This window comes from Podarcis tiliguerta (genome assembly GCF_965153285.1).
Source record: "Podarcis tiliguerta genome assembly, chromosome: 16".
Classification (NCBI taxonomy): domain Eukaryota; kingdom Metazoa; phylum Chordata; class Lepidosauria; order Squamata; family Lacertidae; genus Podarcis; species Podarcis tiliguerta.
This window is the reverse complement of record NC_139549.1, coordinates 24,899,938-24,923,712: the sequence shown is the minus strand read 5'-3', so window position 1 is coordinate 24,923,712 and position 23,775 is coordinate 24,899,938. Positions and strand designations below refer to the sequence as shown.

The 23,775-nt window shown below is 47.6% G+C and overlaps 2 protein-coding genes across 2 annotated transcripts; both read right to left on the bottom strand.

The window, feature by feature from the left end:
* Positions 1-1,319: 1,319 nt before the first annotated feature.
* On the bottom strand, positions 1,320-4,638 carry ISG15 (ISG15 ubiquitin like modifier). The gene is made up of 2 exons (XM_083418002.1): positions 4,530-4,638; positions 1,320-1,971 (listed from the first exon to the last, which is right to left on the bottom strand). The coding sequence occupies exons 1-2, from the start codon at positions 4,530-4,532 to the stop codon at positions 1,477-1,479; spliced, it is 498 nt and encodes a 165-aa protein (XP_083274128.1). The 5' UTR covers positions 4,533-4,638; the 3' UTR covers positions 1,320-1,476.
* Positions 4,639-9,844: 5,206 nt separating this feature from the next.
* On the bottom strand, positions 9,845-23,458 carry LOC310666665 (2'-5'-oligoadenylate synthase 1A-like). Its single transcript, XM_083417904.1, has 6 exons — positions 23,065-23,458; positions 20,335-20,626; positions 18,772-18,947; positions 17,091-17,317; positions 13,693-13,840; positions 9,845-10,522 (listed from the first exon to the last, which is right to left on the bottom strand). The coding sequence occupies exons 1-6, from the start codon at positions 23,245-23,247 to the stop codon at positions 10,478-10,480; spliced, it is 1,071 nt and encodes a 356-aa protein (XP_083274030.1). The 5' UTR covers positions 23,248-23,458; the 3' UTR covers positions 9,845-10,477.
* Positions 23,459-23,775: the final 317 nt, after the last annotated feature.

Here is a 23,775-nt window from a genome sequence, read left to right as displayed (position 1 = left end):
GAGAATGAAACTGATGGAATACACAGAAATGGACAAATTAACGGGGAAAATTCGGAACCAACGCGATCAGAGATTCACCGAGGACTGGAATAAATTTACAGAGTATATCAAAAATGTATGTGAGGAGCAATTAACGCTTGTTGGCTTTCAAGAAGCTCTGTGAAAATGATTGATAGAAATGTTGCTTAAAAGATATGATAAGATTAAGATTGTTAAAGCGCAATATAAATTTAAGAAATGTGAGTAATTGTGATAATATGGGAAATTGTCAGACAGGCTGAGGGAAGTCTAAAAGATGTATATGTTAGAAGTGGATGTTAAACATGGATGGAATGCATATTGGAAATTGAATAAAATTAATTATAAAAAAAAGACAATGCACATCTCCAACTCCCCCCCCCCATGAATCTTGGGACCTGTAGTTTGCCCCTCACAGAACTACAGTTCCCAGCACTCTTGACAAACTACGGTTCTCATGGGTCTATGGAGATGGGGGAATGCTCTTTAAATGTATATACCCATCCCATGTCAGCTACCACACCCATAATTTCACAGTGTGATCACCCCAATGCCCTAAAATGACTCACTGGGACCAACGACGTTGCCACATTTGACAGCTGTGCAAACCACAAAAAAATCTTTGTCAGCAGGAAGAGCAGCAATCAGACAAGTCATTTTTGTGTTTTCCTGTATTTATTTCTGAAAGCAGTGTAAAAGCAAGTAGATAAAAGCTCTTGAGTACAATACGGAATCGAAGCCACGGAAGGACAAAATAATAATTAAAAAGCCAGTTAACACTTGCTATTTATTTTAAGCATTTTTGCCCCACTCTTCCCACTCCCCCAAAAAAGGCTCCAAGAGCAGCTTACATAAAACGACGAAAGGAAAAAGGGATGGTGAGGGAAGAGGAAAACAAGCAAGCCCAGGCACCCGGTTGTTGGAAGTTATAATTTCTGACAATAGCCAGCCTGAATGGAAAGAATTCAGGGCAAGGAGAAGCCAAATGGCTACAGAGCAGAATGGCTACAGCCATGTGCGATGTCTGCAGCCAGATGGCTCAACAAAGTTTCCAAAAATGTTCAGTACTGCTGCAAATACATAGAGCAGGGGTAGGCGACCTAAGGACCGGGGGCCGGATGCGGCCCAATTGTCTTCTCAATCTGGCCCGTGAACGGTCCGGGAATCAGCATGTTTTTACATGAGTAGGATGTGTCCTTTTATTTAAAATGCATCTCTGGGTTATTTGTGGGGCATGGGAATTCGTTCATTTCTCCCCCCCCCCTCAAAAAAATATATAGTTCGGCCCACCGCATGGTCTGAGGGACAGTGGACCGGCTCATGGCTGAAAAAGGTTCCTGACCCTTGACATAGAGCATAAGGCTGGTGGCAAGCTGAGGATGGGGACAGAGCGTGATCTAACTTAGAAGCGAGTCGGAAAAAGCAGAGAGGAAACAGCCTTGGGTGTCCCGAGGTCTGCTAAGCTGGCCCACCCCCCGAATTGCAGCCCCCTCGGAGGCGGAAGTTCAGGTAGACGGTGCCGTGGGGAGCGATGTTGTAGTCAGCCAGCTTCTTGCCATTATCCAGGGGTTTCCCTTCATACGTCAGCCAGAACTGCCCAGGCTGGATGTTCTCCTGCTGCCGAATTCGAGCTTTGAACTGGTCCACCGAATCCGAAGGCATGACGAGGTAGCTTTTGGTTTGGCCCCTGGCGTTATGCAGGAAGATGGGGATGGACTCCTCGCTCTTGACCACCAACAGTATGGTGTCCCCGGATTTCAGCCCGAATCTGGAAAGCTGGTCGCTGTCCTGAAGGTTGATGCTGCCGTTAGACTGGCAGGCCAGCTTCTGCTGATATGGGGACAACCCTGTCTTCTGGGCTACTTGGATTTTGAAATCCCAGACAGTTTTGCTGGCATGCGTGTCCAGGAAGTATTGCTCTCCTGACAGGAATTTTACAGTCAACCGCAGGGCCTGGGAAGGAAGCAGAGAGTGTGGTGTAGTGGTTAATGTCAGATTAGGACCCGGGAGATAAGGGTTATCTGTTGCCAAAGGCACATGTGAGCCTGCTCTCAGGTGTTTCTCTTAGCCTAAACCAGTGTTTCTAACCGCAAAGCGCTCTATGTGGAGCTACCTTTGAAGGTGATCTGGAAACTACAACTAATCTAGAATGTGGCCGCTAGACTGGTGACTGGAAGTGGCCGCCGAGACCACATAACACCGGTCCTGAAAGCATCTCGACCCCCATCATTCAGCCCCAGATCCAAGGGCCTTCTGGCAGTTCCCTCACTGCAAGAGGTAAGGCTGCAGGGAACCAGGCAGAGGGCCTTCTTGGTAGTGGCACCTGCCCTGTGGAACGCCCTCCCATCAGATGTCAAGGAAATAAACAACTATCTGACTTTCAGAAGACATCTGAAGGCAGCCCAGAATAAGGAAGTTTTTAATCTTTGATGTTTTACTATGTTTTAAATATCTTGTTAGTAGGTGCCCAGAGTTGCTGGGGAAACCCAGTATAATAGTAAATTGCTGTTGTTGTTGTTGTTAGTGGCACTTGCCCTGTGGAACGCAGGTTTTACTAGGTTTTTAATATCTTGTTAGTAGCTGCCCCGAGCGGCTGGGGAAACCCAGCCAGATGGGCACGGTTTAATAATAAATTGTTGTTGTTGTTGTTATTTCCTGAACCAGAGTATCCATCTTTTTTGGACTACAACTCCCATCATTCCTAGCTAGCAGGACCAGTGGTCAGGGATGTTGGGAATTGTAGTTCAAAAACAGCTGGAGACACCAGTTTGGGAAACACTGGCCTAGACAATATCTTTGTTCATAAGTGATGTCAGTATCAATAAAATCAGAGAGTACTGCAAGGCAGCATAACGTAAAATTCAAATCTCTCTCTCTCTTTCACACACACACACACACACACACACACATTGTTCATGCAACCCATTCTCATTCGCTATCCATTCCACACAAAGAGCCATTGGTGGTGTAATGGTTAGATCAGTGGACTAGGAGCTGGGAGGTAAGGTAAAGGTACCCCTGCCCGTACGGGCCAGTCTTGACAGACTCTAGGGTTGTGCGCCCATCTCACTCAAAGAGGCCGAGGGCCAGCGCTGTCCAAAGACACTTCCGGGTCACGTGGCCAGCGTGACATCGCTGCTCTGGCGAGCCAGAGCTGCACACGGAAACGCCGTTTACCTTCCCGCTAGTAAGCGGTCCCTATTTATCTACTTGCACCCGAGAGTGCTTTCGAACTGCTAGGTTGGCAGGCGCTGGGACCGAACAACGGGAGCGCACCCCGCCGCGGGGATTCGAACCGCTGACCTCTTGATCGGCAAGCCCTAGGCGCTGAGGCTTTAACCCACAGCGCCACCCGCGTCCCCTAGGAGCTGGGAGACCAGGGTTCAAATCTCCACTCAGCCGTGGGGGGCAGTCGCTGCCTTCTCTCAGCCTTACCTACCTCAGAGGGTTGTTGTGGGGGTTAAATAAGGAGGGGGAAGAACCGTGACTGCCACTCGTTAGAGAAAAAAGGTGGGATAGAAATGCAATAAAATAAAAATTAGGCTCCATTATTGTCAGTGGGTCTACTCAGAGCAATAGAAATAAATAAAACTAATTCTTTCTCGGGATGAAGATCTCAAAGTTAAGCTGCTCTTAAAGCCACAAACGCTGTGGGTAGAACCTCAGCGCCTAGGACTTGCCGATCATATGGTCGGCGGTTCGAATCCCCGCAGTGGGGTGAGCTCCCGTCATTCGGTCCCAGCTCCTGCCCACCTAGCAGTTCGAAAGCACCCCTAAGTGCAAGTAGATAAATAGGTACCGCTTTATAGCGGGAAGGTAAACGGTGTTCCCGTGTGCTGCGCTGGTGCAGGCTTGCAAGAGCAGCTTCGTCACACTGGCCACGTGACCCGGAAGTGTCTCCAGACAGCACTGGCCCCCGGCCTCTTAGGCGAGATGAGCGCGCAACCCTAGAGTCGGACACGACTGGCCCGTACGGGCAGGGGTACCTTTACCTTTACCTAAAGCCACAAGAGCAGGACAAACCCGTTTTTTCCGAGTCAGTTGGCAGCCCCATTTCCTCCTCTTCCTCACACACACACCTATGGATGTTGGGGGGGGGCAGGTTAGGGTTAGGAGACATCTGAAGGCAACCCTGTTTAGGGAAGTTTTTAATGGTTGATGTTTTATTGTGTTTTTAATATTCTGTTGGGAGCTGCCCAGAGTGGCTGGGGAAACCTAGGCAGATGGGCAGGTTATGTATAATTAATTATTATTATTATTATTATTATTATTATTATTATTACTATTACTATTATTACAAAGATTTTGACAGATTTTCCTGAGCACTTGGGGTCAAAAGAAAGTAATTTAAAACAACTGTTGTTGAGATATTTCATTCCGAATCTGCTAGACAGAGCCAGAAAGAGGATGATGACAGACGGGTCTCCTGCCCCCACCGCGCCCCCCAACCCCAGAAATCCTGGCTACACGCATTCAGGCCCCCACACTCCGCTAGCGGTCCTTTCCCTTACCATCCTGCACTTTTGCCGTCTGGGTCGTAGCAACGCCTGAAGTCAACGATTGGGACACCGAAGCCAACAGCTGCCGTCGGATGCTCAGCTGACGCGGTCTGGCAGCAGCTCTCCCTTCGACTGGCCTTTTATAGCCGCCTCGCTTTCGCGATTTCACCGGCAGGGGGCGCCTCTGAGGAAAGCAAAACGGAGCGAAGCGTCTCTGGGAAGAGTTCGCTTTCCTTTTCCTGGGCAGGCAAAGGAGAAAACGAAACCGATTAGAGACCTTGACGATCTGGTCATTGTTTTGATCTTGCAGCAAAGGGCAAGAGAGAGAGAGAAGATAAAAGGGACGGAGCGGCTCCCGCAAGAGGAAATATTTCGACACCTGGGACTTTTTAAGCTTAGAGAAACAGGCTCGAGTAAATAGGGACACGATGGTGGGAATCGCTATTCGGAGAGATAAAAGTGCATTTAGAAAAATGATGCGTGGCATGGAGAAAATGAAGTTTTTTCTCACGCTCTCACAACACTATAACTCGCGGGCTTCCCATGAAAGTGAATGTTGGGAGAATCAGGGCAGATATTTACAGGCAGCACGTCGTTAAACTATGGAACTCACTGCCACGGGAGACAGCGACGGCCGCTTGCTTAGATGGTTTTACAAGGGGATTAGACAAATACACGGAACAGAAAGCTATCCATAGCAGCTAGCCACGAAAGCTATGCTCTGCCTTCACGGCTGGAGGTGGCGTTTGTTTGTTTGTATTCTGCTCTATACCTACAGGTTTCAAGGGCAGTTCACAACATAAAATCCCAATACAGTGGTACCTCGGGTTAAGTACTTAATTCGTTCCGGAGGTCCATACTTAACCTGAAACTGTTCTTAACCTGAAGCACCACTTTAGCTAACAGGGCCTCCTGCCGCCGCTGTGCCGCCAGAGCACGATTTCTGTTCTCATCCTGAAGCAAAGTTCTTAACCTGAAACACTATTTCTGGGTTAGTGGAGTCTGTAACCTGAAGCGTATGTAACCCAAGGTACAACTGTACTCTTGGGCTCAGATCCTGCTCCCCACTCAGGCCACTGTGAGAAGAGGATGGTGGTCTAGATGGCAGGATCCAGCAGGCTCTCCTTACATTGTTATGGCCATTCAGAGATACAGTGGTACCTCGGGTTACATACGCTTCAGGTTACATACGCTTCAGGTTACAGGCTCTTTTAACCCAGAAATAGTACCTCGGGTTAAGAACTTTGCTTCAGGATGAGAACAGAAATCAGGCTCCAGCGGCGCGGCGGCAGCAGGAGGCCCCATTAGCTAAAGTGGTGCTTCAGGTTAAGAGCAGTTTCAGGTTAAGAACAAACCTCCAGAACGAACCTCCAGAACGAATTTGATTACCACTGTAATCAAAACAAAACCAACTCAATAAAGCCCCCTGCACACACATTTTAAAAGGGCACTGGATGTCAGTCAGCCAAAGGCCTTTTTCAAGGGGAATGTTCTTGCCCAGCGCTAAACTGGGTGCCACTGCAGAAAAGGCCCTTTCTCGTGTTGCCACCCTCCGGTCCTCTGGTGGAGGAGATGGGTTTTGAGGAGGTGCTTAAAACCTCCTTCTGCCACAGGTTCATCATCCCTGGTGTAAAAGACAAAACCGGCATCGGGATTGGGGGGGGGGGTGTGAGGACGACAGTGCTCTCATCCTCTGTTGAAGCAGCCCCTGGATGTGAAAGAAATGGGCATGCAATTCTCTGAGTTCTCTGTGGTTGCCATTGTTATAAGAATTTTAAGGTTATATATGATAAATGTTCATAACTGCATATATAAACCACATGTCTGAAACCCCACAGAAAAAGTCCTGAATCCATTTTGTTCCTCCCAAATTAACCTCAAATATATCTCTGCAAGGTCGAAGGAAAATGGAAAAGCCTCCTCATTGTCTTTTCGTTCACAAATCCTGTCTTAAGGGTATGTCTGTGTATGAATAGGGTGAGCCTGTGACTTGGCTCAGGAACTAAGTATTTACCATTACAAAAGACTAGCCAGGCTCCCCAGGTAATCCAATCAAGTGACCATTAGCAGGTAACCTGCCAGACAGGAGATAAACAAGGCACTCAGATTTCTGTTGTAGACCGCCTTTTCTGTGATGTAGGTATGATGTATCTGGGAGGGGGGGTCTTGAGCTACACCCCTTCTGTGATGTATGTATGATGTTTCTGCGGGTGGTCTTGGACTCCAGGGCGGGGAAATTAAAATGTCTATATAAGGGCAGGCACACCTTTGTTGTGCGTCCTCCTCCATCCTCCTGCGTGTGAGAGGAGCACACTGTTGCAACAGCTTTAATAAAGATCAAGCTTACTAGCTGCTTTGCTTCTCAATATTCTCTGGTTGGCCTCTGTGTTATTTTCTCCTACTGATAGGGAACCCACTTAAGGACTCTGTACGGCTCTTGGATACCCCATAAGGGAAGAAAGGCAGATTTTGTTTACAACACCATTGAGGATGACAGCACCATTGAGGGTGACGACACTGTCTTGCAATTTTGACCTTGGCCAAAAGCACTTGCTTCATTCGGATCTACTTTAACTTTCTGTTTCTATTTCCCAATTCCATTTCCCCCAACTGACTGGCACAAAAGAGCAGTTAGCCGTCAACCATTCTAAAAACAAAGTGGTGATTTTGGGGAAGAAGAGAAAACCTCACAGATGGGAGTTTGGACAATAAACCTCTTGAACAACAATGCTATTATAAATACCTGGGCTTGGGTTTTAATTCAAAACTGTTCTGGAAGCCACACATACTTGCAGCTAAATTGAAATCCTCTCACTCTATTCACTCTTTATTGCAGGTTTCCAGAGTTTTTTTGGGGGGGAGTTTAGTTGCCCCCACAGTTGAGGTATTTCAAAAGAAGATTGTGCCACAATTATTGTACAGCGCACACCTTGGTTTTGGAATGCTTTGATTTTGGAACAGACTTCCGGAACTGATTAGGTTTGAGAACCAAGGTACCACTGTACTTGGCTTTATTTGCTCTGAGTAATAAAACTAAAAGGGACGCGGGTGGCGCTGTGGGTAAAAGCCTCAGTGCCTAGGGCTTGCCGATCGAAAGGTCGGTGGTTCGAATCCCCGCGGCGGGGTGCGCTCCAGTTGCTCAGTCCCAGCGCCTGCCAACCTAGCAGTTCGAAAGCACTCCTGGGTGCAAGTAGATAAATAGGGACCGCTTACTAGCGGGAAGGTAAACGGCGTTCCGTGTGCAGCTCTGGCTCGCCAGAGCAGCGATGTCACGCTGGCCACGTGACCCGGAAGTGTCTCCGGACAGCGCTGGCCCCCGGCCTCTTGAGTGAGATGGGCGCAGAACCCTAGAGTCTGTCAAGACTGGCCCGTACGGGCAGGGGTACCTTTACCTTTAATAAAACTAAAAGGTTAAGAACAGTTTCAGGTTAAGAACGGACCTTCGGAACGAATTAAGTACTTAACCCGAGGCACCACTGTATCTGAGAAACCATAAACTTGTTAATACTTATAAAATAAACTTGTTTATTTGGTTCAATTTTAACAACTGTATGAACTCAGTGTGTACCCGAGAGTAACGGGTTGGTGGCAGTGGGGAAGCGAGCACAGTGGTGGCACAGGGGTCAAGAGACCGTCAAATGTCCGGGGACCCTGTGTGATCGCCACACCAAGGTATGACTGTATTTGCTTGTATTCCTTTGGTGGAGTGAGATGTTGGGGCTGGTCTAGGGCAGGGGTAGTCTCCCTTTTTATACCTACCGCCCACTAATGCATCTTTCTTGATGGTAAAATTTCCTTACCGCCCACCAGTGCTCGATGGAAGAAGGATTCAGCTTGTCCCGTAGAACCCCCTACTGCCCACCTAGAATCCTGAAACGCCCACTAGTGGGCAGTAGGGACCAGGTTGACAACCCCTGGTCTAGGGTGTGGTTGTTTGTGATTGGCTATGGTGAACTTTTGTGTGGGACGCGGGTGGTGCTGTGGGTAAAACCTCAGCGCCTAGGACTTGCCGATCGTCAGGTCGGCGGTTCGAATCCCCGCGGCGGGGTGCGCTCCCGTCGTTCGGTCCCAGCGCCTGCCAACCTAGCAGTTTGAAAGCACCTCCAGGTGCAAGTAGATAAATAGGGACCGCTTACTAGCGGGAAGGTAAACGGCGTTCCGTGTGCTGCGCTGGCTCGCCAGATGCAGCTTGTCACGCTGGCCACGTGACCCAGAAGTGTCTGCAGACAGCGCTGGCTCCGGGCCTATAGAGTGAGATGAGCGCACAACCCTAGAGTCTGGCAAGACTGGCCCGTACGGGCAGGGGTACCTTTACCTTTACCTTTTTATGGTGAACTTTGTTGTCATGTGTGTGAGTGGTTTGTGTGTGTGTGTGTTTGGATCAGGTCAGCCAGATTGATTTGAATGCTGTCAGAGGGTTCTTGTTGTCTTGTTGGGCTGTGAAAGGGAAACCATACCGGGGTGAAGGCGTCTTCTTCTGTTTGTCCCCATGTCAGTTTCAGTTTGTTGGTTAGTTTTTCTAATAAGGCTGTTTCCCATACTATTTTGATACCATTGGTCCATGCTTACTCCTGACAAGTGGAGTTTGGATTTGGATTTGATATCCCGCTTTATCACTACCCGAAGGAGTCTCAAAGCGGCTAACATTCTCCTTTCCCTTCCTCCCCCACAACAAACACTCTGTGAGGTGAGTGGGGCTGAGAGACTTCAAAGAAGTGTGACTAGCCCAAGGTCACCCAGCAGCTGCATGTGGAGGAGCAGGGAAGCGAACCCAGTTCACCAGATAACGAGTCCACCGCTCTTAACCACGACACCACACTGGTCTCTCTAGTGTCTGGCTATGATGTTTCTGGCTGCTGAGAGAAGGTGGGCTATGAGCTCTTTGTGATGTCAGCGGGCATCCACTTCTATCCAGAAGAGACCAGAATGTTCATGGCTTTGGGCCTAGAGACCTCAGGCAACTACAGTGGTACCTCAGGTTACATACGCTTTAGGTTACAGACTCTGCTAACCAAGAAATAGTACCTCGGGTTAAGAACTTTGCTTCAGGTTGAGAACAGAAATCGTGCGGCGGCAGCACGAGGCTTCATTAACTAAAGTGGTGCTTCAGGTTAAGAACAGTTTCAGGTTAAGAATGGACCTCCGGAACGAATTAAGTACTTAACCCGAGGTACTGCTGTATTAGCATTCAGAAACCCAGCTCCCAAGATGCATCTGTTGTAAACAAAATCTGCCCTTTCCCTTATGGGGTATTCAAGAGCCCATATAGAGTCCTTACGTGGGTTCCCTATTGGTAGGAGAAAATAACAGAGGCCAACCAGAGAATATTGAGAAGCAAAGGAGCTTGTAAGCCTGATCTTTATTGAACTGTCGCAACAGGATGCTCCCCTCACACGCAGGAAAGGAGGAGGACCCAGAACCAAGGTGTGCCTGCCCTTACATAGACATTTTAAATTCCCTGCCCTGGAGCTCAAGACCACCCCTCCATACATCATACATACATCACAAAAGGGGTGTAACCCAAGACCACCCCCCACAAACATTATACCTACATCACAGAAAAGGTGGTCTACAACAGAAATTTGAATGCTGTTGTTTTTCCTGCCTGCCAGGTTATCTGATAATGCCTTATCTGATTGCCTTTCCTGGTAGTCTGGCTATTCCTTTGAGATGGTGATTACACAATTCCTGAGACAATGGGAAGGTTCCCTCACCCCCTCCCTCCTTGCAGAGAAAACATTTGGTCAGTTTGGGAGTCAAAATGGTTTCATTGCAGTCTTCCTGTGCTGCTCCAGACATGTGGTCCACATATCTATGTACGTGCTAGATTGGTACATTTATGAACATTTATTACATATATAAGACCTTAAATTTTTTATTTCAATAGCTTGGAAAGCAATATAAGCCTCTTCAGACACCCACGGAGAGCTTCTCTTACGACGAGGCTGGAAGGGGTCTCCTCAGAGTATGGTGCAAGAGTACGGTTCTTCCCAGGGCACTTGCAGCTAGAAGGAAAATGAACAAAAATGTAGTTTCCAACTTGCCCACATTTCGAGTATTTTACACCCCACTTAATACTGGAACACTCTCTCAGAGGTTTATTAAGCGATACTTCCGGCAGCTTTGGAAATCTACACCTCGCAAACAGAGACCTGTCTGTAAGTGATTCCTGGTGAATCCACAAGGTATGCTGGAATTATAAACAACCCTAACAGAGGCAACAGTCACAGCATCCATTTAGAAGCACTGTGACACCACTTCAAGTAGCCCTGGCTTCCTCCAAAAGTATTCTGGGAGCTGCAGTTTGTTAAAAATGCCAAGACCTGTTAGAAAACCCCTATTCCACTCAGGGCTGCAATTCCAGAGTGGTTTATAGTCAACCCCTCTTCACAGGGAGCTCTGTTGAAATGGTTAAGATTTTTTGTTTTGTTGACTTTGTTTGTTTTAAATATGTATTCTGCAGTTGACCTCCTTTGTAATGTTTTATTTTGAAATCTTTAAGATAATAGTATTTTAATTTCCTGTTAATTATGTTGCTTTGACTGTATACTTTATATTTGACTTCCTTCAGAAATGTTTGATTCTGGGCTGTTTTATTGATGTTTAATATGCTGTAAACCACTTTGTGATTTTTCTTTAAAATATAAAGCAGTACAGTGGTACCTCAGGTTAAGTACTTAATTCGTTCCAGAGGTCCGTTCTTAACCTGAAACTGTTCTTAACCTGAAGCACCACATTAGCTAATGGGGCCTCCTGCTGCCGCCGCGCCGCCGGAGCACGATTTCTGTTCTCATCCTGAAGCAAAGTTCTTAACCTGAAGCACTATTTCTGGGTCAGTCTGTAACCTGAAGCGTATGTAACCTGAAGCGTATGTAACCTGAGGTACCACTGTATAGAAATGAAATTATTATTATTATTATTATTATTATTATTATTATTATTATCTCAGGAAGGGAAATATGTTTGGAGGCCCCTCTTCTCTCAGCAACCTCAAACTATACATCCCAGGCTTCTTTGGGGGGAAGCCCTGACTGTTTAAAATGGTGTCCTAACACTTTAAGTGCATGGTGCTTGTTTACATCAGTGTGAATGTGGCCCTAGGAACTCCAGTTCCGTTCAGGAGAGATGTTGGTGAAACAAAGCATTTCTGTGTACTGTACAAAAATTGAGGGGAAAGCGTCCTTTTCCCCATCTGTTGCTTTTATTAGGGGAGGACTTGGAGGATGATTAAACTTTGGGTGGGAATAAGGAGGAGATACATAAATGCAGACGATATAGATTGGAGTTTCTGTTGAGTGTGCTCACCTGGATTGCAAATCCTCACTTAGCAGAGGTCAGTCCATCAGGGCAAATGGGGCATTGCCCCACCAACCCCCTGCTTCCTTACTTGCAACCAGTCCAAGGGGTGGCCACACCCACCAGCTCCCTCCTGAGTATCAGTGTTACCCTTCTAGGACTCAACCCATATAATATCGCTGCTTCTGGCTCCGACTGTTCTTGGCTAGGGCGCCACCTACTGTTGGCCTCCCTGCCTTCCGCACTACCAGTAATAAACACATTCCAGCCACCTTTGTCCCTAGCAAATGTCACCCACATCACACATTCTGTCATCTCAGTCCGTGAGAGCTGGTGACTCTTTGAGGGCCACACTTAGGGGCCACATATCACCAGCACAGACTTGACAAGCTGGAATGTGAGTAAAGAAGGGCAACCAAAATGTTTAAGGGCCTGGAAGCCAACTTTATGAAAAGTGATCGTGGGAGTTGGGTATGTTTAGCATGGCCGAGAGAAGATTGAAATATGAGAGCCATCTTCAAATATCTGCAAGGCTTGTTTTCTGCTGCTCCAGAGGGTATGAACCAAACCAATGGATACAAATGACTATTCCAACTCAAGTTTAGGAAGAACTTTCTAAGGATCAAAGCTGTTGGACAGTGAAACGAAATCCTTCGGAAGGTGGTGGGCTTTCCTTCAATGGAGGTTTTTAAACAGCGGTTGGATGGCCAGCTGTCAGGGATTATTTATTCCTGCATTGCAGGGGGTTGGACTAGATCAGTGTTTCTCAACCTGTGGGTCCCCAGATTTTGTTGGACTACAACTCCCATCATTCCTAGCCAGCATGACCAGTGGTCAGGGATGATGGGAGTTGTAGTCCAACAACATCTGGGCACCCACAGGTTGAGAACCGCTGGACTAGATGGTTGGCTTGGGGTCCCTTCCAACTCTACTGTTATAATAATTTTAAGGTCTCAAATATAAAATAAATATTCATAAATGCACACATATCTAAATATATGAACCATGTGTCTGAAATAGTACAGGAGAGCAATCCTGAAGCCATTTTGACTCTCCCAGTGACCTCAAATATTCCTCTGCAGTAAGGGAGGCCAATGGGGAAAGCCTTCCCATTGTCCTTTCAGTTATAAATCCTGTCTTAAGGGCGTATTTGTGTATGAATAGAGTGAGCCTGTGGCCTGGATTCAGGAATTAAGTATTAACCATCACGAAAGAATGGCCAGGCTGCCCAGGTAATGCAATCAAGTGACCATTATCAGGTATCCTGGCAAACAGGATTTCTGCTGGAGACCACCTCCTTCTGTGATGTATGTATGATGTACGGGGTGTGTGTCTTGGGCTACAGGGTGGGCAATTTCAAAAGTCTTTTAAGGGCTTGTGCACCATTGTTCAGGGTTCTCTTCCCTCCTGTGTGTGGTGAGTGAAGACCCTGTTGCAACAGTTTAATAAAGATCAGGCTTACTAGCCGCCTTGCTTCTCAATATACAGTCACACCTCTTGTTACGTTCGGTTCAGGTTACATCTTTTCAGGTTGCGTCTCGCGGCGACCCAGAAGTACCGGAAAGGGTTACTTCTGGGTTTCGCCGCTCGCACATGCGCAGACACTCAAAATGATGTCACACGCATGCACAGAAGCGGCATATCGCGACCTGTGCATGCGCAGAGGGGGGTTGCGTCCTGCTCATGTTGAGAACGGAGCTCTGGAACAGATCCTGTTCGCAACCAGAGGTACCACTGTACTCTGGTTGGCCTCTGTTATTTTCTCCTACCGATAGGGAACCCACTTAAGGACTCTATACGGGCTCTTGGATACCCCATAAGGGAAAGGGAGCAGTTTTTCTTATAACACTACAATACTATGATTCTATGCTGCCCTCACCGGCACATTCCAGGGTTGAACCATGGAGCCATCGGATTTCGTGAAGCATGCCTGCCTAGCACATTCCGCGGCCTTTTCTGCGAGTAGATCCCAGCGTTTCCCCTCTCCTACGTTCCCGGTTGGATCTGCTGGGTCAAGAATGACAGGCCTAAAATACAGGGAAAGGAAAAATTCATTAGCCTCAGGCAGGAGCTAAAGAGCCCTATCCTAGAAGCCAGGCCCACCTCCCACCAAGCAATTTTTGGGGGGTATAGGCTCCCCCTCCAAACCCACTCATGGTGGTTGTGGGAAGCCAGAAGTATCAGGAGATGAGGAATCACCAGCCCTGAATAAAGATACCTCTCCTCACCTCTCACCACCACTGCTATGGTCTGTATTTGAATAGAAGCCCACACTGAAGATCTGCTGCATATATGCTGGTTTGTTTGTTTGTGATGCGCCTGTGTATTCATGGGTTTGAGAGTTTGGGAAGGCAAGGCTTGCTTTCACCATGTCTATTTTCTGGCTCTGCTTGTTCTGAGCTCTGGCGCCACCTACTGTTGGCCTCCCTGCCTTTTGCCCAACCAGTCCCAATAAGCCACACCCACTCTAACCACACCCACTGCAGTATGTAGACCTCACAAAGCAGAAAAAGATTACCTCACCAACAGAAAAAGATTAGCAAGCTCAGCCTAGGGATTTGCAGAAACCCCCAATGTTGAATAAATAACAGTGACACTAGATTAACGAGGGGACCCTAAATAAAACTCACAAGGACCACACCTCTGTTGATCCCAGTTTTAGCCAAATCATGTTCACTGACTCACCCCAAGCCCCCTTTTCAAGCACAATCAGAAAGGGCTCATTCCCAGTTTTGTTAGACTTGTACAGTGGTACCTTGGTTCTCAAACACCTTCGTACTCAAACAACTTGGATCCCAAACACTGCAACCCCAGAAATATGTGTTCAGGTTTGCAAACTTTTTCAGAAGCCCAACATGTTCTGTTTTGAGTGTTGCACTTCCAATTTGAGTGCCACACTTCCGTTTTGAGTGTTACGCTGAGGGCTGTCTGTTTTTGCTATTTATTTTGCATTTTTGCGGCTTTTTTATTTTTGCGACTGTTCAGCTACTGATTGATTGGTGACTGCAGTACAGTGGTACCTCAGGTTACATACACTTCAGGTTGCATACGCTTCAGGTTACACACTCCGCTAACCCAGAAATAGTACCTCGGGTTAAGAACTTTGCTTCAGGATGAGAACAGAAATCGCGCGGCAGTGGGATGCCCCATTAGCTAAAGTGGTGCTTCAGGTTAAGAACAGTTTCAGGTTATGAACGGACCTCCAGAACAAATTAAGTACGTAACCAGAGGTACCACTGTACATTGTTTATTGCTTTCATTTTATGGATCAATGGTCTTGTTAGATCGTAGAATTCATGTTTAATTGCTGTTTTAGGTGTTGTTTTTAAAAGCCTGGAACAGATTAATCCATTTTGCATTACTTTCTATGGGAAAGCACACCTTGGTTTTGGAACACTTTGGTTTTGGAACAGACTTCTGGAACGGATTAAGTTTGAGAATCAAGGTACCACTGTATTTTGATTGTATTGTAGATTGATTGGTTACGCTGGGTTCAATAGCTTCTCTCTTTGTTCCACAAGCTGCATCTTGTAAAACTCAGATCTTACACACTGAAATCTTAACAGATGCGCAGAAAATCCGAAGATAGATTCTGCTTACAAGGCATCTGATTCAGTGGGTAAGATCAGGTTTTCCCAAGGCACAGCTGCGAAAGGAAGAGAAATTGATCTCAGATCTGGGGAAATTAATTGATACACAATACATGTCACTGACCCCTAAGGCAGGTCATCCAGGTATTTTTCAACATCCATCAGCCCAAGCCAGCATTTTGGACTGCGACTCCCATCCGCCAGCTCTGGTTGATCTGGAGGGCATCAGGTTGGCAAAGCCTGCCCTGAGTGGACACCCACTTTGCTTCCATAATGGGATCAGCCCTGTGTTTGAGATTGGGTTGCCATATGTCCTCTATTTCCAGGACACGTCCTCCTTTTCATGGGTAGAGTCCTCATAGTGATCCATAGTTAAAAGTAGAAGTTGGCAAATGTGTCGTCTTTTTTGCTCTTCGAAATATGGCAATCCTAGAGATCTCCTGCATCTCTCAGAGAACCACCGTTCTCAGGATTTCAACTCTCACTTTAAACTTACAACAGATTTGCCCAGGAAACGGAATTGTTGGACTCTAAAGTTAAAAATTTTCTAAAATGTATAATTTATTGTTGGAATGGCATACAAAGGATGAACAAGTTAAATCCATGATAATAGACTGGGCAAGAGATGTGGGACATAACATAATGTCTGAAGACTGGGAAAGATTGTGGAAAAAAGGGGTCAAGTTCACTGCATGTACGGTGTTAAAGGAAAATATTATGAAAATGATGTATAGATGGTACTTAACCCCTGTAAAACTGGCAAAGATTTACCACAATAGTGATAATTTATGTTGGAAATGTAAAGAAAAGGAGGGTACCTTTTATCATATGTGGTGGACCTGCCCTAAGGTGAAAGACTTATGGGAGAAGATTTATAACGAATTGAAAAAGATGTTGAAATATATATTTATTAAGAAACCAGAAGCCTTCCTTCTTGGAATAGTAGGTCTGGTATTGCCTAAGAAAGATGTTACGATTGTTTTTGTATGCCACAACAGCAGCTACAATTTTGTTAGCTAAGAGTTGGAAATCACAAGAAGTTCCAACAGTGGAAGAATGGCAGATGAAGATGATGGACTTTTCAGAGCTGGCCAACCTGACTGGAAGAGTCTGCGACCAGAAGGAGGAGGAGTACCAGGAGGAATGGATGAAATTTAAAGACCATCTAGTTAAATATGTTAAGATAACTTAATTGAAAAAACTTGCAAATACCAGATAGGCCTAGGATTTAAGTAGGTGATGTTTAGAGAATAATATGTTTAAAGTTAAAATGGAAAGAAAGAAAGATGTTAAATGAATAAGTTAATATTACGAGAAAAATTGTTTTTGGAAAACTGTTACAATGATATACACTGAAATTCAGCTAGGGGGATTCGAGGAAGTCACGTAACAATGTAACTAAGATTGGATTAAGTTCAGTTATGATTTATGTTTGCTTTTCTGTTTAAAATTTTGGAAAATCAATAAAAAAAATTGGGGGGGGGTACCAAACAGATTTGCTCAAAGAACTCTCTCTATGCAGGAAAACTCTGTGGGGAAGGATGTAAAGTTGGCAAATATAGATGGAGGAGTAGCTGTTCATTTGATCCATGGTGCAAGAATAGGAGGGGTTACTAGTCCATAAGAGGTTCCCTATTTTCACCTGCAAAATGGCAGCGCCTAAGAGAGAGGCACAGAGAATACTGACCTGGGTTTTCGGAGTTGAGTATGCAGGTATTTCTTGAGAGTCTCATTCTGAAAGTCATAGTACTTTGTCCAAAAGATGCAGAGGTCTCTGTACTGTTGGATGAGCCAAAGGACCGTCCGGAAACCTTCCGCCATGTCGAAAGAAGTCCTCCCACCGTCTTGTTCCCAGGCGTAGACAGCCAGCAACTCGAGTGCATACTTTGGGGGCTTCAATTGCAATTTCGGCAGCTACAGTTACATGGGAGAACGTATTAAGTATAGCCCACAGCAATACAATGGGTAGCACCAATGGAAGAATATGAAAGGATCAGGCAGCGGAATGGGATATACAGGCTGGCAGTACCTGACAACTTAAGACCAGAATTCACAGCCATACCCCCTTCTAAGATTATGCAACCATCTTATACTTATACACTAATAATAATAATTAGGGATGCATCAAAGTTATCAGTGCAGATCTCCAGGTGTTGCCTTTTGGCTAGATTTACCGTATTTTTCGTCCTATAGGGCGCACCGGCCCATAGGACGCACCTCCTTTTTTGGGGGGGGAAATAAAAAAAATTTATTTCCCCCCCTCAGCTGCGGCTGCCGCCCCAAGCCTTGCGGACACCCGCCAGAAGCAAGGGGAGCCCTCCGGAGGGCTCCCCGTGCTTCGGGCGGGAGGCTGCCGCCCCAAGCCTCGCGCGCTCGGCGGGACCTCCCGTCGGGCGCGCAAGGCTTGCGGACACGCCCCCGAAGCACGGGGAGTCCTCCGGAGGGCTCCCCGTGCTTCGGGCGGGAGGCTGCCGCCCCAAGCCTCGCGCGCTCGGCGGGACCTCCCGTCGGGCGCGCAAGGCTTGCGGACACGCCCCCGAAGCACGGGGAGTCCTCCGGAGGGCTCCCCGTGCTTCGGGCGGGAAGCTGCCGCCCCAAGCCTCGCGCGCTCGGCGGGACCTCCCGTCGGGCGCGCCAGGCTTGGGGACACTCGCCCGAAGCACGGGGAGTCCTCCGGAGGGTTCCCCGTGCTTCGGGCGGCAGGCTGCTGCCCGCAAGCCTTGTGAGCCTGTGGGAACTCCCACAGGGCTTGCAAGGCTTGCGGGTAGCTTCCTGAAGCCTGGAGAGCGAGAGGGGTCGGTGCGCACCGATGCCTCTCGCTCTCCCGGCTTCAGCGAAAGCCTGCATTCGCCCCATAGGACGCACACACATTTTCCCTTCATTTTTGGAGGGGAAAAAGTGCGTCCTATGGGGCGAAAAATACGGTACTATTTTCTGTACACATAGATGGGCAAATGATTTGGAGTGTTCCAATATCCCCCTTTTGGAAAGACTTAAATTGTGTTTGATGTGAAGTTCCATTGTACATAACAGAACTTGCACCCTATTCTCTTGAAACTGAAGAACCTGGCATTTTCAGTGTTCCAAAACGCTTTCCTTTAGAACAGGGTTTCCCAAATTTGAGTCTCCAGCTGTTTTGGGACTATAATTCTCATCGTCTCTGATTGCTGGTCCTGACACTTCACTGAAGACCTTTTCTTTCCAGCAGGTTTTTAAACCGAATTCTGATTTTTAGAGTTTGTACTCATTTGTTTTAGTCTTGGGTTGTGTCCATTCTCCCACTTGGTTTCGAGTGCTAGGCTTTTAATTTGAATTCACACATGATCTGAAATGTGTGTGTGTGTGTGTGTGTGTGTGTGTGTGTGTACCTGTTTGTACCAGTATTTCACCAGACGGATGAGACTTTTCAGCTTGGTAGGGCGCTCCCTGATGAAGTCTTTCTGCAACTCAGTGAAGCAGGGAGAGAACTGACCCCCCTGGCCTCCGCTGCTGTCAATCAGACTGATGTACACCTGGGGGTCAGGCATGCCGCCCCAGTAGTGACCTGTTTTTCAAAACAAAGATGGGGTCACAGGTACAAGGAGTAGCAGGCAGTGGCGTAGCGTGGGTTGTCAGCACCTGGGGCAAGGCAAGTAATTTGCGCCCCCCCCCCCCCCCCGCTGCACTGTCCCTCCCCCAGATAGTCCCTCGCTCTCTCTCTGCACTGCACCACACCGCACGCCTGGCACCCTCCCCTCCACAGTGGGCGGCGACCCGGCGGATCAGATCAGATTCGCACAGCCAGCACTGCAGTGAGAGAGAGTGAGTGAGCCAGGTAGGGGCAGAGAGCTGCGAGTGCGAGCGCCCCCCCCCCAGATGTTGCGCCCGGTGCGGCCGGCCCCCCCTGCACCCCCCACGCTACGCCACTGGTAGCAGGTGATTCAGGCTTCACCTGCCCCTTTGAACAGCCATGGCTTCTCTTCCTGGGAACTGTAGTTTGTTAAGGGTACTGAGGCCCCATTCTCCTTTGCAGAACTACAATTGCTACAGTTCCCTGTGATGAGGGATTGACTGTGTTATAAGAATTCTAAGGTCTCAAATATATAAATTAAATGTTCAAAAATGTACAAGGCAAACACATACATAAGTATATGAATCACTTGTCTGAAATAGTACAGGAGAACAATCCTGAAGCCGTTTTGACTCTCCCGAATTGACCTCAAATATTCCTCTGCGGTGGGGAAGGAAATGGGAAAAGCCTCCCCATTGTCTCTTTGCTCACAAATCCTGTCTTAAGGGCGTATTTGTGTATGAATAGGGTGAGCCTGTGGCCTGGACTCAGGAATTAAGTATGAACCATCACAAAAGAATGGCCAGGCTGCCCAGGTAATGCAACCAGTCACCATTATCAGGTATCCTGGCAAAACAGGATTTCTGCTGTAGACAGCCTCCTTCTGTGATGTATGTATGATGTTTTGGGGAGCTGGTCTTGGGCTACAGGGTGGGCAATTTCAAAAGTCTATATAAGGGCTTGCACACCACTGTTCAGGGTTCACCTCCTTCCTGTGTGTGGTGAGTGGGGACCCTGTTGCAACAGTTCCTTGAATAAAGATCAGGATTACTAGCCGTTTTGCTTCTCAATATACTCTGGTTGGCCTCTTTTATTTTCTCCTACCGCTAGGGAACACTTTTAAGGACTATATACAGGCTCTTGGATACCCTATAAGGGAAAAGGAGTTGTGTTTTTTTCTTATAACAACTGCTAAACCACTCTGGGAATGGTAGACCTGTGAGGGGATTAGAGGGACTTCTGGCAACTCTCGGTGCCCTTTAATGAACTACAGTTCCCAGGATTCCTTGGGGGAAACCATAACTGCTCACAGTGCTGTCAATAGTGTTTTAAATCATAGGTGGTGTGAATGGGGCCTCCATCTCTAGGCAGGTGGACTTACCGAGAGCATCAAAGGCCGGCAGGACATCAAAATCAATGTAATCCTTTGTGAAATCGCCAGAACGAAGTTGGAAGCTGAGCACCCGTGGGTTGTCCCACTTTGGTTTTTCAATCCGTACTTCTATATCGCTCCGTATTCGTTCCCGGCATTGCTTGAGCCTCTTCTCAATCTCCTGGATGATAAACCACCTGTCTTTCTTCTGGTCTTCGTAGCCATTGAAGATGTCAAGGAACAGCACAAGGTCAGCATCTGATCCCCCTTTCAGAGCTGTGCCTTTGCCAGATGAGCCACCCTAGGGAGGGAAATCTGATGATGCCTCGTAGAATATCCTTGTTTCCCTGCACCCTGATGAATGAGTACCAGGGGCTGATTCCAGGCTGGTCAATTTCTAGCTTGTGTCAATTTCGCACGTATCAATCAATCATAGAATTCTAGAGTTGGAAGGGAGTCAAAGGGTCATCTACTCCAACCCTCTGTGATACATAGATATTGGAATCAGGCTTTTGCGTGGGGGCAAGTACACTTCGAAATCCTCCATCCCATTGCTAGGGCTGTACGCCTGAGCACTGGCGGAGGAAGAGGGGTGCGAGGGGAGCGTACCGTCCCCAGCGGCATGATGCCAGTGGGGTGCTATCACGGTCCCCCCCCCCCGGGCTGGGCACCATGCCCCCGCAGGTGGCACACCACACCCCCAGGATGCATGCTATGCCCCCAGGACGTGCGCCAGCCACACCCACACCTGCTCTCTGCTCCCCTGCCAGAGCATGAAGCTCCACCACTGCGCCTGAGTCATCCAAGGCCTGAATCAGCTGAGACACGTTCAGACAACCACAGATCGCTGCAGGTTGGATTGAATGACCTAGAGAGGTTTGGGGTTGCCAGGGGATGGAGCATCAGGAAGGAAGGAGGGGCATGCATCAGGTTCCGCCTCTCCCCCCGAAAGGGCCGCAACCTACCTAACTTCCCAGGAGAAGGTAGGATCCTGATGCCACCTGACTCTAATGCCTCCCTGTAGAGCAGGAGACTCTTCATGGGAGAACTAATTCCAGACTCAATCCAGAATGGGGGAAATCCTGGGTCCGTGCAGGGTGTAGGTTTGCTTGAATGGGGCATGGGGGACATGGGGCAGATTCACTGGGGTGGGGGAGGCTATGCACTGTCCTACCCATTAGACACCTTCCATTCTGGGACTGCAAGACAGTAGTGGGCGGGTCCAGGGGCGAAAGTGGGCGGGGCAACCCAATGCAGGTGGTAGCTTTGCAGGTAAGGCAAGTTACTACGCACACCTCTCTCTGTCCTGCATTGGTGCAAGTGAAAGGGATGGTCAGAGTTCAAGGATGCATCCCAGCCAGGGGAATGATTGTTAGAATTCCTGCTCCGTGATAGCAGTCATGGGGTTTTTGTCTATCACATGACGGTGTATGTTTTGACTCCACAGAGTGGGAAGTGACGGAGACAGGATGTTTGTGTTACTGTGTTCCATGAAGTGGGACTATTGTCCTTTCTCTTTGCTGTCTAATGCTAGAGAGAGAGGGAGCCGTGTTGCAGTGCTCCGTGTGTGTTTATATGTAAATAAAGTAGATTAGCCAAAATGCTGAGTTGCTGAGGTCTGTCATGCAAGGTGCGCAAACTCTGCGGATCCCTAAGTGTGCCGGTGTCTGTTGGCATCGGCCGCTGTGATGTTCGGGCAGAAGAAAGCTTTTGAAGCTCCCGAACAATCAACCAGGAGGGAGACAACATGCCAGTCGGGCCTGTGTCTCTGCTAGGGTCCTACTCGAATGTAAGCTGAACTCCTGACAATGATCTGGGGGAAGTTCCAAGAGCCACATAGAGTGGCCCTCATATCTCCCTTAAATTTCCATCCACTATTGGAGCTGGACTCAGTGGAGACTTGGTAGTGGCTCACTCACTGTCAAAAGTAAATATCATTTAAGTGTTTATCTACAGATTAGGCTTGCTCTGCCAATGTGTCACCAACTGGGAGTCGGTCCCACCCATTCTGGCTCCGCAAGTGGACTTTCCCCTTCTGCATTTTGGGATTCGTGACTCACATTGTTATACAGTAGTAACGCAGGTTAAGTACTTAATTCATTCCAGAGGTCCGTTCTTAACCTGAAACTGTTCTTAACCTGAAGACCACTTTAGCTAATGGGGCCTCCCGCAGCCGCTGCGCCGCCGGAGCCAGATTTCTGTTCTTATCCTGAAGCAAAGTTCATAACCTGAAGCACTATTTCTGGGTTAGCGGAGTGTGTAACCTGAAGCGTATGTAACCTGAAGCGTATGTAACCCGAGGTACCATTGTAACATCTTGGGTCCTCCCTCCTGATTCATGAAAGGGCTACAACATTTAACCAATTAATTGGCTAGATTGTGTTAATTGTGTTAAATTAAATAGATTTGGTTTGATTTGTATTAATCTGGAAAACTAATAAAAAGGGCACTTTTGTGGGGAAGGAATTCCCCAGCTCAGGGAATGTCCTCTCCTGGGCTCTCTTCTGAGGACGGTGGAGCTACCAAGAGGACCCTCTGCCCGCCTTAATAAGAGAGTCACTTAGCAGCTCTGTGTACAACTGAAAGAATCCTGGGAACTCTAGCTTACCCATCACAGAGCTGCAACCTACAATCTACAACCTTAACAATCTACACTCTCGTTCTCTTCCCCACTCCCATCGCTCTCTCTTTGAACCTGCCCACACCGTTTTTTCTTAGCACCCAGACTCTGGCACTGACCTTGACAATCTTCAGCACCTTGGGTCGAGGAGGGGTCATATCCCTGAAGCAAGTGGATTTCAGGAATTCACAGATGATGTTGATGGCACTGCACACCTGCTGATTAAATTCCTTATTGGGCTGGAGATTCTGCAAGATGAATGTGTCCAGGTCTTTAGGTCTACAACTGTAGAGGAGGTCCATGGTAGAGGGGTTGAGGCAGGAGAGACGATCCAGCAGCTTCTGGGTCCACTTTCACCTCCGCTGGCAAGGAAGAAGGAAATGCCTGCTTTTTGACCCTGTCTTTTGTCTTGTCAGTATTTGCTCTGCTCTGCCCTGTTCAGTTTCGTTTCCTTAAGTTTCACTTTGCTCAAAACAGCGGCTTTAATCTTAGCATAAACAGGGTCAGAACAGAAAGCAGGAGAGTCATTTCCCTAAGGCTCTTATAATAACAAAAATGTATTACTTATACCCCACACATCTGGCCGCGCCTCCCCAGTCACTCTGGGCGGCTCCTACAGGGGATAGGGCAGAAATGTTGATTTGTTAAAGGCAAACTCTCTCTCTCTCTCTCTCTCTCTCTCTTTCTCTCTCTCTCTGAGTTAAAGGCAAATTTCTTCCATTCAAAACCAGATGAGAACTGAAATGCAAGCCTCCATTGAAACGTGGAATTTCAAACTTTTCTGTGCTCTGGTCAAGTAAGGGTGGTGGTGCATGGTCGTTCTTAGTTGG